Source organism: Pleurodeles waltl, chromosome 4_1 (assembly GCF_031143425.1).
Source record: "Pleurodeles waltl isolate 20211129_DDA chromosome 4_1, aPleWal1.hap1.20221129, whole genome shotgun sequence".
Lineage (NCBI taxonomy): Eukaryota > Metazoa > Chordata > Amphibia > Caudata > Salamandridae > Pleurodeles > Pleurodeles waltl.
In genome coordinates, this window is record NC_090442.1 from 999,814,249 (window position 1) to 999,827,907 (window position 13,659).

Here is a 13,659-nt window from a genome sequence, read left to right on the forward strand (position 1 = left end):
ATGTTATCCTATGGGAGAGATAGGCCTTGCAGTAGTGAAAAACAACTTTAGAAGTTTTTCACTACCAGAACATGCAAAACCTAAAAGTACATGTCCCATATTTTAAATATATTGCACCCTGCCTTCTGGGCTGTCCAGGGACTACCATGCAGTGGGGGTGGAGGATGGGAGGTGGGGGGGGGACGACTTATATGTATTAAAAATAAAGGCTTGGGCCTGGCAAAAGGTTTATTTTGCCAGGTTGAAATGGCAGTTAAAACTGCACATACAGGCTCTGCAATGGCAGGCGTGAGACATGGTTAAAGGGCTACTTAAGTGGGTGGCAGGCCCATAAGTAGCATTTAATTTACAGGCCCTGGATACTTGCAGTACCACTTTACTAGAGCTGATTTTCAAGACTGGCTGAAAGTGTTGCGTGACACAGAGCTCCTAGGCAGCCAATTTGCTGCTTTCAATAACCTTTGCAAGTTTTCTGCCAAGAGTTCAGTTTGAGTGAATGAAGTTCGTCAGAAGCAAAAACAGCATCGCTGGTGATGGTCTGCGTGATGTGAGAAGCAGGCCGAGGGTCGGGGATGGGCAGTCTGGAGCCTCGCACTGGCGATCCCAACGGCCAACTACACCCAGTCAGGTGACTAGAGACAGGCTGCAGGAACCAAACGGCTAAGGCAAGAAAATGCCAACTTTCTAAAAAGCAGAATTTTCAGTATTGCCATTTAAAATCTGGCTTTAGCATAAGTTAGGGTTTGACATTGTGATTCCAGAGACACAAAACTTGAAGCACTTATCTCTTCCCATTTTGAAATTACACTTATAACGTGTGATAAGGCAACTCCAATGTTATCCTACGGGAGAGATAGGCCTAGCCATAGTAAAAAACAAATGTAGGAGTTTTTCACTACTGGGACATGTAAAACTTAAAATTACATGTCCTACTTTGTAAATACAGAGCACCGTTCAGGGCCTACCACAGGGGTGACTTAAATGAGCAGAAAGGAGGGCTTGGGCATAGCAAAAGGTTTATTTTGGCAGGTCGAAATGACAGTTTAAACTGCACACACAGGCTCATCAATGGCAGACCTGAGACGTTGCTAAAGGGTTACTCAAGTGGGTGGCACAACTAGTGCTGCAGGCCCACTAGTAGCATTTAATTTACAGGCCCTGGGTACTTACTGTACCACTTTACTCGGGACTTATAAGTACATTAAATATGCCAATTGGTGATGAGCCAATACTACCATATTTAGAGGTGAGAGCACATGCACTTATATGTGACTCCTTCAACCAGTCCTGCCGTATCAGCAAACAGCACGTTGCATTCTGGGGCTGGTAGTTTCACTTTATCATTGTGTGAATGCGGTCAAACACACCAGCATGCAAGGGGTTGCCTAAAAAGCCGGGAGTATCTGTAGGTGGGCGCATGGCAGCTACATACTATAACATGTGTAAATCCCCCGTCCAATCTGACACATGCAGGCAAGGATTTGTACTGGTAATAACAAAAACTACGATGCGGAAAGGGGGCAGGAAATGAGGGGGAGAAGTGGGAGTTGAGAATAAGTTACAACGACGACGTTCCGGGGAAGAAGAAAAACAAGTATTGACAAAGCCAGTAGGCCTCGCCTATACCAGAGCTATTGGCTTTGGCAATGTGTTTGCCATGTTGTACACCTGTGTGGCTGCTGTTCAGCATGGGTGAAAGTTAGTGGCATAGAGTGTCAGGGTGGAGAGGGGAAGTAGAGTGTCATAGAGTGGATTTGTGGGAATGTCGTAGATTGGAGTAGGAGTAGAGTTGAGTAGAGGGGAGTAGAATTCAGTGGTAGAGTGTTGTAGAGTGGAGTGAAGTGGGGTGGAATAGGGGAATGGGTTGGAGTGGACTGAGATAGTGGGGTGGACTGGAGTAGAGTGGGATGGATTAGATTAGGGTAGAATGGGGAGAATTGTGTGGGATGGATTGGATTAGAGTTGGGTGGTTTGAAATGGGGTGAGGTGGATGGGATTGGGGTGGATTCGAGTGGGGTGGATTAGGTTGGATTGGGGTGGGTGGTCTAGATTGGAGTGATATGGCTGGGTTGGGCCGGAGTGGGTTGGGTTGGAGTGGTTGGGGTGGGTTGGATTGGACTGGGGTGGATTGGATTGGAGTGGGGTGGGGTGGAGTGGGGTGGCATTGATTGGGGTGGCCTGGATGGATTGGAGTGGGGCGGCTGATAGATTGGAGTGGGATGGACTGAACTGGGATGGGGTGGATTGGACTGGGATAGAATGGGTGGACTGGAGTAGACAGTGGTGGACTGGAGTGAGTGGGATGATTGGAATGGGGTGGGGTGGATAGGAGTGGAATGGATTAGATTGGATTGAGGTGGATTGAAATGGGGTGGGTGGGCTGCAGTGAGATGGATTGGATTGGATTGGGGTGGTGTTTGCTGGATTGGATTGGGGTGGATTGGAGTGGAGTGTGGTGGGGTGGATGGATTAGATTGGAGTGCGGTGGACTGGGATGGGTTGGATTAGGGTGGGGTGGATTGTAGTGGGGTGGACTGGATTGGAGTGGGGTGGATTAGAGTGGTGTAGGCTGGATAAATTGAAGTGCAGTGAACTAAAATGGGATGGGTGGAATGAACTGGGATAGAGTGGTGTGAATTTGAGTGGGGTGGATTGGATTGAAATGGGGTGGGGTGGGGGATTAGGGTGGGGTGGGATGGACTGGAGGGGTGGATTGGATTGGAGTGGAGTGGGTTGGACTGGGTTTGGGTGGGTGGATTGGAGTGGGGTGGTTTGGACTGGGTGGATTGCATTGAGGTGAGGTGGACTGGATTGGCGACGGGTGAACTGGATTGGAGTGGGGTGGACTGGAGTGGGCTGGAGTGGATTGGAGTGGGCTGGATTCAACTGGAGTAGGGTGGGTTGGACTGGAGTGGATTAAAGTGGGGTGGAGTGGATTGGATTGAGATGAAGTGTTTTGAGTTGGAGTGGGGTAGCCTGGGTTAGTTTGGATTGTGGTGGTTTGGACTGGATTGGTGTAGGTTAGATAGGGCTGGGCGCTACTGGGGTGGATTGGATTAGCATGGGGTGGATTAGATTGGTTTGTGGTGGATTAAGTAGGGTGAATTGGGATAGAGTGGGGCGAGGGGATGTGGATTGGATTGGTCTGGGGCAAATTATTTTGGATTGGAGTGGGCTGTTTGGGATTGGAGTGGGGCAGGGTGGAGTGAGTAAAATTGTTTTGGATTAAAGTGGGGCAGATTGGGATGGGACAGATTGGAGTGGGGCAGACTGAAATGGATTGGAGTGGGGCAGGTTGTTTTGGGTTGAAGTGGGGCAGACTGGAATGGGACAGATTGTTTTGGATTGGAGTGGGGTAGATTGTTTTGGATTGGAGTGGGCCAGATTGGAGTGGGGCAGACTGTTTTGGATTGGAGTGGGGCAGAGGGGATTGGGGTAGATTGTTCTAGATTGGAGTGAGACAGATTTGAGTGGGTCAGCTTGTTTTGGATTGGAAAGGGGTAGATTAGAGTGGGGCAAATTGGAGTGGGACAGACTGCTTTGGACTGTAGTGAGGCAGATTGTTTTGGATTGGAGTGGAGCAGATTGGAGTGGGGCAGATTATATTAGGGTGGACTGGAGTGTGGATTGGATTGGAGTGGGGTGGATTGGGTTGGTGTGGGGTGGATTGGAGCAGGGTGAATTGGGATGGAGTGGAATGGATTGGTTTGGGGTGAGGTGGATCGGACTGAAGTGAAGCGTATTGTTTTGGATTGGAGTGGAGCTGATTGAAGGGGGACAGGCTGTTTTGGATTGGAGTGGGGCAGACTGGAGGATGTGAATTGGAGTGGGGCAGATTGGAGTGGGGCAGATTCTAGTGGAACAGATTGTTTTGGACTGGAGTGGGGCAGATAGGAGTGTGGGAGATTGTTTTGGATTAACGTGGGGCAGATTGGAGTGAAGTGGACTGGAGTGGGGCACATTATTTTGGATTACAGTGGTGAAGATTGTTTTGGGTTGCAGTGGGGCAGATTGGAGTGGGGCAGATTGTTTTGGATTGCAGTGCAGCAGGTTGCGGTGGGTCAGATTGTTTTGGATTAGGGCAGATTGGAGTGGGGCAGATTATTTTGGATTGGAGTGATGCGAATTAGTTTGGATTGGAGAGGGGCAGATTGGAGTGGGGTTGATGGGAGTGGGGCATATTGTTTTGGATTGGAGTGAAGCATATTGTTTTGGATTGGAGTAGGGCAGATTGGTTAGGGTTGGAGTGGGGCAGATTGTTTTGGAGTGATGCAGATTGTTTTAGATTAGAGTGGGGCATATTGGAATGGGGCAGATTAGATTGGGGTGGGTTGGGAGAGTTGGAGTGGGGTGGGTTGGAGTGGATTGGATTGGGGTGAGGGGTTTGGATTGGTGTTGGGTAAGGTGGGGTGGATTTTAGTGGGGCGGATAGGAGTGGGGTGGATTGGGGAGTACTGCACGATTATTTGTTAAAGCATCATTCCAGAAATTACACATAATAAAGAAACAATGTCGCTTTGCGATATTTAAAACAAGATAATTGTCATCCCACAAGCAAAAGTGGAAAGTGAGAAAAGACAACTTAAAAGAAAGCTATAAAAAATAAAACTTTGCAATTTTATTTGTCCTGCTGAGCACACTTTTGCCAGTCACAAACCTCCTGTTTGCAGGGCATTAGAAGTTAAAAAGAACAAAATAGTACCTCGATCACATTGGAGCAGCAGACGGGCACTGATTAAGTTGAATCTATCAGTGCTTGTTCCCTGCTCCACAGAAGGAAACGGAAATTATGCCAGGCCTGCAGTGACAAATTACAAGGCTGTAAAGAAGTGTGTCACACATCCCAACAAATGGTGAGCAACAAGCGAACTCCAAGCCCTTTAGTGTACACAACAGAGTTCGCAAGTGAGACGCATTCGCTAGCGCATGCACTTGCAGGTGCGACCCTTAAAAAGTACCTCAATCACAGTGTGAGCAGCAGAAAAACACCAATAAAGCAACCAATCAGTACTTGGTTCATGCTCCATCTAAAGAATAAATGCACGAAAAAGAAAAAAAGTGAAACCCATTTGGTGACCAATGAGAAGAAAGCAAATAAGAGTGATGATGAAGCCAACAATTGGTAATTTATGTGTGGACTAAAGGCACCAATAGTAAATAATAAAATGAAATGGGTGGCTAAAAGCCCAGCTTTGAGGTTTTTGTTCTTTTTCAGAAACAATAGCTCGTCGCACGCTGTCTCTGGCGAGACCTAAAAAGCTGTCCTGACCTATCCAATTGTGACAAGACTTACACATCACTGGATGGTGCTAAAGGCAGGGGGCTGGAGGGAGCTGCCTGGTTCACTTCCACTCTTTTTCCAGTAAACATTTTATCTGCATCGAATGAAGTTGTTGCTCGTTGTATGTTCACCGAAGTGTGCCCCCACTTAAAGTGACTGACTGAGCCCCCACAAAAGACCTGGGTGCCTGTTCTGTTGAGTATTATTATGTACAGTATTCCCAGTGACGCAAGCATATGAGACAGAAATACATCTTTAGCACAAGATTGAGAAGAGGGAGGCAAATGAGTTTCAACTCCAGCAAGCTGAAACCCGTAACAACCTCATACTCAGGCGCTGTTTTACCTGTGCTAGCATCCATCGGTGTTAGCAAAATACATCCACAGACAGCAGGAGGGATGTAGTAAAGGTGAAAAAGGGTAATATGTTATGACGAGCTACACACACCCGGACATGGTACCAATAAATTACTGCTCTAATTCGGGAGTGCCATACGCTTTGTGATTCTTCCACTAATTCTACTGCCTGCCAACAAAGACATACACTTTTTGACAGACCATAATCATGGCTTATGATCTCGATTGCTACTTGTAGATGGTAAAGAGCTAACATCGTTTTAAGTACTTCTGATATTCTTTCCAAAGGTGAGCACTGTTACTAAGTTGACAGCAGGGGTGAAATGTATTACATTTTAGCAGCAAAGTGCAGTAACTAGCAGCCATTATTGTGCTGCAGTGTGCAACTGGAAGAAAGTGGGGCAGAACCAACTTTATTAGAAATGGCCTATGCTGCTGCTGTTTCCTGTGCTGGCACACCTTTCCACCGTGGTGCAGAGGCGTGGGTGACGTCCAACGTAGGAACTGTAATCAAAGCACACCCTTCCAGCACGAAATACTATGGCAAGGCACTTCCAATACATTCCACACATTGGTGTAAGCTGTCCAGTGCAGCACACGAGCAGTGTGTTAAATTTTGTAGAAGTAAAACATATTTCCAAGTTAGCGCCGGTTTCAGGAGGCATGCTTTTTATGCAAAGCCCTCTCTACCTTAGTAGACTGGGTTTTGCACTATATGCTATGGGAGTAAATGGTGATCCACACATTTCACAACTATGTAACGCCCCCTTGATGTAAGGTGGCGCACAGCAGTGCAAAGTGCCACTTGTGCTGAGAAATGAAAATATTCTTCCAAGATTGGCACAAACTCTTAGTAAATCTTCCCTCAAGTCTACCGTACGAACGGCGTGCTATGCAGGAGAAGGGAATTAATGGCGATGCAAACTCCTAGGATTGCCAACAAAGTGGTAGTTTGTTGGTATGTTTTCAAAGGTGTTCCTTATCTTGAAATGTCTTTTGCGCAAGGCAGAACTAGTGTATTTCGAAAGTTAGAAAAGAAAGGGAACGTCACACTGTTTAAATGAGATGTAGAGAAAGGTGTGGAAATAGGTTTTGCTGAAAAATGCAAAATTTACAGTATATCCATTCCTGAAACCCATTAGGGTTAGAAAGTTAGTGGTTCAAGACAGGGACGAATAGGAATATTGTAGATCCCAGTGTAACATGATGGAATTCTGTGAATTAAAAAGCAAGTTTATAACAAATGTAGGGCCCTATGCACTAAGCCATTTTGCAGCCTTGAAATTTGAAAAAACACTCGGTTTGTAATGCAAACTGCTATTTACTAAACCCATTTTACAAATTAGGAAAGACTTGCTGATTCACAAAATTGTTTTTTTGATCCATTTTGGATAACAATTAGGAGGAGGTGTGAAAGAGACATCCCCGTCTAATTGCAAGCTGCGGTGGTATGTATAAATTGTTTAAGATTGCAATTGCAACCCATTGACCTGCTACAGGCATCTCAAAAGAGGAGGTAACTGATTGGCAAACGGGCAGTTTCCCTTTTGTGGATCCTGCTGCGCAACCTATGGCGAGCAGGCAGGGAACAGAGGGACCTCTGGCGGCTCCTTCTGATGATTTTGTTTAAAGCAGACCATTTCCATTAAGGAACACTGTGTGCTTTACAAACAAAGTTTACATTTAGGGAATTCAAACACAGTGATGATCTGCTGTTTCTTGTAGGCCACCATCCCTTCCTTGAAGACATTCACATGTTGCAAATAGTGATGTGCCTCATTAACATTCATTAGGCAGACAGTTCTGTATCCCCTTGACTGGTCAATTTGCAATGCACCCTATATGTACAAGGATCACATCGCAAAGAGATAAGTAGCAAAAATTCAGTGCACAACTCGGGACCATTACTTATCTCCTTGTGCATCAGGCCTGCCAACTTCAGTCTACTCACTAAGACTTCATGTGTTTTGTGCATGAACCCCAATGTGATTCATTTTTATCTCTTTTACAGACGAGATGGCATTAACCTTTGAAATCTTTTAAAGCCGAAATATGAGACAGCACATAGCTGGAAAGACGAAGAAGGCTTTTGGACTTCTCTTGATTAAAAACCCAAACGATTTTTCTCAGGAACTTGAACTGAAAGAAGAGAAATAAAAATCACATGTATTTCCATTCATTTAGGTGTAAGTGAGAGCGCAAGGTAGGGAAAGTAAACGGAATGAACTCCCCAAATGTTGTTACTGTGGGTTCTGTCACCCCGTGCCTGCCTCAACATATTTCAGGACAGTGGTAGATTAGGCCACTCCTCCGACTACAACGGTGCTGTCATCTACACACAGATTGCTCTTTCCACCAATCACAGCTCTACCCAAGAACACTGGCTCCACGCCCGAGTCCATTGCCTTATTAGACGTCAATTCCTCCTGCTGTTTCCTGTTGACAAAAAGAGCAAGGCAATCTTTTTTTCTTGACTGACTTCCACTCTGTAGCGACCAATGTACACTGCATAACCACTCCTGCTTGCTAGATCCTGCAGAGGCCTTCTTATCCACTGGACCATAGGATGAAAAATGACCGATCGCACAGATTGAACAGAGGGTTTCCTTCAACTGCCTCATAGTATTAGATCGGCGACTGCAGGTTCTAATCGACATGAGCCAATGCCCCCTGAATCCTTTTCTTTGAGACACATTGGCTTACGGTGCTCCTCATTTCTACCTTACTGCTCTGAAGAAAGGTGGAGTGGGACTGGTAATACCTGGCGTGCTTCCCTATTGTGTTCCGAAGACAGAGGGAGGCCACTGCTATGTGGCTCATGTCATGGTGTCCACTGATGATAATGGAAGAGAGAGATCCTCACCTGCTACCATCTGCACCATTGGTCTGAAATCCCTACTCCTAGTCCCTAGTCCTTTGGGGCTAACATGGCCCTGCAGGCAAACTCTGGAGTGCCCTAGTCAAAGATGAGGGTAAATCTAACCTAATACCCGTAGACTTTCTACAATGTAGACAAACCACACTTGTAAGGATAGGGCAAACGGGAATCATGAACAAAAGTTTAAAAACTCATATTTTTTTCCTGGCGTACGCTGGGGATTTCATGAACTATGGAGTCTCTGTAAGCCACATGTGGACATCTACACCTGTGCCAATATCTGATGTTTTGTGTGAGGGTTCGACAGGCCTATAGGGCAATCAGGCAATGCCCAATGGGCTGGTCTGGCAGATCAGTGTGTAGGGCGTTTTTTTAAAGAGTTGTGAACTGGTTTATATCCAGGCTGGTGCTTTCTGTGCTATTACCACCCTTTTTCAGCTATCTGCTTTTTTAATGGGGGCACTTTGTTTTTGGTTCCCAGGCCTATTTTTGTCCCAGCCCGACCCGGTGTGTAAGAAGATTTAACCATTATAAGAAAACACGTCATGCAAAACGTGAGCAACTGTGCAGGTCTTTTTCAAAATGTATGTGACTGCTCTCATTGCTATTTTTGGTTAATGGAATTATAGTTGGTGTCATGCAGCTTCCAATGTAATCTTCCATACATCAGTAGGCCACTTCAAAGATGTATACATGCTAAAGGTGTGTGGTTATTCCACCACGCTTAGACATGTGACATACATCTTACATTATTTGCACAAAGAAATATTTTTAGGCAGAATGCTTTTCCACTCCTTGCTTGATCCCCAGTACCAAATGCAGGAACCAGTTGAACTGCACTGTCCATCCTTTGTCTCTGCAAACCTCGATCTGATCCAGGAAGTGCTTTTTGGCCTCGTCTTCGCTTCTGCCTACAGTTAGAGCTTCTCGGATGTACTCAATGTCTTCTTTACTGGTCAGCTGCGGCATGCCCGTCATCAGCATCATGGAGAAGAGGATGATCAGGAGGTTGGTATGGTGTCGCAGAGCCAGGTATGCCTTCACACAGACCTCCTGAGGAAGAGAGGAGACGGGTGATTGTAATCATTGTAGTTAATGCAGTACAGCAGCAGAGCAAGGGGTTTAACAGTTTTTACAGCAAAAGTACTCTTTCACATGCAGTCACTTGGGGTTAGGGGGCCGATGCGCACCTGACACTTATTTCAAATGTAATAAATTGGGAGTGATGTTCGAGATCTGGCGTTGTAATACTCAAACAAGCACAGTACTCCCACCGATGGAGGCCAAAAACACAAAACTCATTTCACATACTCGCACACAACAAACACCAGTGGAGGTCAAAGGTTAACATGTGTGAAATGTTCTAAACGCATTGTCAATTTTTTTTGACTCATCATATTTGTTGGTTGAGGAGGCCCTTGAACCTATCTTTCCTAGTCCTCCCTGATCGCCAGGACACAAGCTTGTGAACTCTGTAATCAGCTTCACCACAGGCAGACACGCGTGAGCTCAAGTATTCCTGGATGGGAGCTGCAAGAAGCATGTACACTGCTTCCGGGTCCTCCACCTGCAGACAGGCCCTATCTGTGGACCAGAGCAGCATTAGGGTAACCGGCAAAGATAGAAATTTTGTATCACACATTTGAGTGGCACCAGGGGCGTAGGAGTCATAACATTTCTGTTGGGAGGGGGCGGAGGAGACAGCACTGGGGAGTTGCGGTTGACACTGCACAAATTGCCTGTGGTCTGTGAGTCGCAGATTCCAATTAGATCAAATGTGAAAAAACATGTTTATGTTTACAAGGGTTCTGTGTGATATGGGTTTTAAAGGGGTGTTTAGGGTTCAGGTGAGGGTTAAGGAAGAGGGTAGAAAGGGCAGTAAAGGTGGTTTTAGTGTTCAAGGATCGGTAAGGATACAAGATAGTGGTAGTAACAGTTGTAAAGGGGTATTTAGGGTACAGGGGTAAATGGTGGTAAAGGGCTTTTAGGGACGAATAGACAGGTAGGGGTGTTATAAATTTGCCCTTTCTGCATGGCTACCTCTAATTATTTTCACCTTTATCCTGAACCTTTTTTTTGCTGACTATAGAACTCTATGCACTTTACCCCAGCTAAGCATGAGAAAGAGTGTGTGCTCCTCCCTTCAGCATCCTAAAACTGGTATACTCTTGATTGGCCTATTTAACTTACAAATAAGTCCCTAATATATGGAACAAAGTGAACCCAGGGCCTGTAAGTGAAATGTCACCAGTGGGCTGCAGCACTCATTGGACCAACCAGTACAGTGACAGAGCGAAGCATGCCTTCAGGCCTACCACTGTAGCCTGGCTGTGCAGTTTTTAACTGCCAATTCAATCTGTCAAATAAACCCTTTTGTCACGCTAACCTTCCTTTTAAATATGAATAAGTTACCCCTAATGGAGACCTTGCTGCCCAAATGGTAGGAAGCATGGTACTTAAAAGTTGGACATGTGGAAGTTTAATATCCCATGTCCCTACAGTGAAAAAGCATAAAAGCTATTTTAACTGTAGCAAGGCTGGCTGCTTCCACAGGGGAATGCTGGATTACATTATAAAGCCTTACAATGCTAGTTTCAGATTGGTAACAGCTAGAGAAATATTTGTAAAATTCTTTTTAATAATTAAACTAAGTCCAGTGTCATGGTACAGCTGTATTTTATCTAACAGTTATGGAAAAGGCACTTTAGCAAAGTTACCTTTTGCCTGCCTATAGCCTGTGCTGGCCTTTTCTGTATGTATTAAACTGTCACCTGGCAACTTGATGGTTCCCCTGTTGTGAGGTATGAAATACACCCAGGTCATGGACAATGGGCCTTGGGGTGGAGAGGTATTGTCCTCCCTTGACAGGATGGCCTGGGGGCTATCCCCAGACCCATGGTGTACTTCAAAAGGGCCTTACCCTGTCAAAGGCAAATGCAGCTCACACCTGGGCCTGCTTCCTCTTTTATACTTCTAGTAAGAAAGGCACCAACCTCGGGGGGGAACTGCCCGAGAACTAGCTGGGAATGACCACCAGGAAGGGCTGGTGTCAAATCCTGCTGGCATGTAACATCCTACTTGACAGGTTTGCTTGAGTTTAACATACAGTATTTGGGAAACACTTCAAATGAGGGACACAGAATGCCTAGACACTTTGGGCCAGATGTAGCAAAGGGTTTTTCCCATTCTGTTTCAATGGGAAATTGTGTTCGTACATATGGCCCTTTGTTTGGATCCACTGTCTGGTTGCTGAAAGCTCAGATTTGATTTTACCAGACATCTGGTTCTGTGTTTCTTTGCAGTCAAGGAACTACGCAAAACTGGATTTTGTTGTTAGATGTAGGACGACATAGGATTACCATAATACAGTCCCCACGCAGATGCCCAGCCCTCAGAGGACAATTTTAGTGTGATGGAAAACGTTAAACATTTTAAAAATTCCCAAAGTGGACAGGTTTAGCACCAGGAACCACACACCATTGATTGGGGCATCTCCATGGGTCATTCTGACCTACAAGCTTGTGCCTTTCATACGTCATCAGAAGATGACTGAACATGCTGTCAAGAGACCTGAGAAGAGCCCTAAAGAACTGGACCTTCTTCTCTTGTATCAAGGACAAAGAAGTGGACTCCAAATGTTATAAGGCTGATCTCTTGTTCAAGCTACAAGAAAACAAGCTCCAAGAGCCCTTTCCTGCAACTGTCCAGCTGTTTAGTGGCAACTGCACCTGGACCTGGACTGGACTCTGCCTGCCACCTTATAAGTCTCTAAGTGCCTCGCCTGAGGTCCTGAAAGGCTTTAGAAGTGTATTCCTGCAGTGGATTTGGACTTGAAGGACTAAAGTCAGAATGTAAAATATTTGACTACAATGGATCTGGTTGGTTTATCTTTTCCGTACTCCATCATGGATACCTAGGTGCCAGGCTACCGCAACCACTGACTGTCATTGGGTTTTTGTGCTTCCTGGCACTTTTACTACTGAGAACTTTAAAAATTCAAATTTCAGGTCCCCTTTATTGAAATTTTAAAGATTTTGATGGCATTTTTTTTATTAAAGTCTATGCAATCTTTCAAATTTGTTTTGGGTATTTTAACGTTTTGCATTTTAACTTTATTACTGTTTTAGTACCACATAAATACTTAACACATTCCCTATAAGTTAGACCCATCTGCACTGTACCACAGCTACCAGGGGGCTTGAACTCAAGTATAATTATTGATTTTACTAGGTCACCCTGACAAGGACTGTGATTATTACTTGAGGTGGGTACTTACACCCCTCAACTTATAACCAAATTTCTTACAAGGTGGTTTTAACATTTAGAGGGGAGTAGTGTTAAAGGGAGGTAAGTGTTTATGAGGACTCAGGGGAAGTAGAAGTGAAGAGAGGTAAAGGGTTTTAATGTTCAGGAGCAGGTAGAGGTAAATGGAGGTATGGGTTTTTAGTCTTCAGGGACAGGAATATGTAAGGGGTTTGAGGGTTCAGGGGTAGGTAGAAGTAAAGCGAGGTAGGGTTTTTTTTAGGGTTTGAGGCTTTTAGATGTAGAGGCTTGTAAGGGACTTTATGGGGTTTCAGGGTTCAGGAGCTGGTACTGTTAAAGGGAGGTAAGGGGCTTTTAAGCGTCAGAATTGGGGAGAGATAGGGGATTTCAGGGGTCAGGGCTGGGTAGAGGGAAGACAGAGGATCTTAGAGTTCAATGGCAGGTAGAGGTAAAGGAAGGGAGAGAAGGGAGATTATGGTTATTGAGCAGGAAGAGGTGTGGTAAGGGGATTTTAGGGTTCAGGAGTGGGTGGGAGTAACGGTGGTTTAGAGCTCTGGGGAAGGTAGAGGTAAAGGGAGGTAAGGGGCTTTTAAGGGTTTGGGGACGGTAAAGGTAAAAGCAGGTAAGGGGTTTATGGGATTCAAGGGTGGGTAGAGGTAAAGGGAGGTAAGAGGAATTTAGGGTTGAAGGAAGGGAAGAGTTAAAGGGTAGCAAAAGGTTTTAGGGTTCAGGGGTGTTTAGGGTTAAAGGGAGGTAAGCAAGCTTTAGGGTTCTGGGATGGATAAAGGGAGGTAAGGGGTTTTTAAGGGTCAGGGTGGGCAGAGTAGAAGGTAAGGGGATTTTAAGGTTCAGTGAAGAGAAGAGGTAAAGCGTGCCTCAGA

General features: G+C 45.4%; 1 protein-coding gene across 1 annotated transcript in view; it reads right to left on the reverse strand.

Moving 5' to 3' along the window:
• Positions 1 to 4,596: 4,596 nt before the first annotated feature.
• PIK3CG (phosphatidylinositol-4,5-bisphosphate 3-kinase catalytic subunit gamma) overlaps positions 4,597 to 13,659 on the reverse strand; it is a 271,650-nt gene continuing 262,587 nt past the window's right edge. Inside the window, exon 11 of the mRNA XM_069229845.1 lies at positions 4,597 to 9,568. Coding sequence (XP_069085946.1) covers positions 9,287 to 9,568 — 282 coding nt within the window. The 3' untranslated portion in view covers positions 4,597 to 9,286. The remainder of the gene's footprint in view (positions 9,569 to 13,659) is intronic.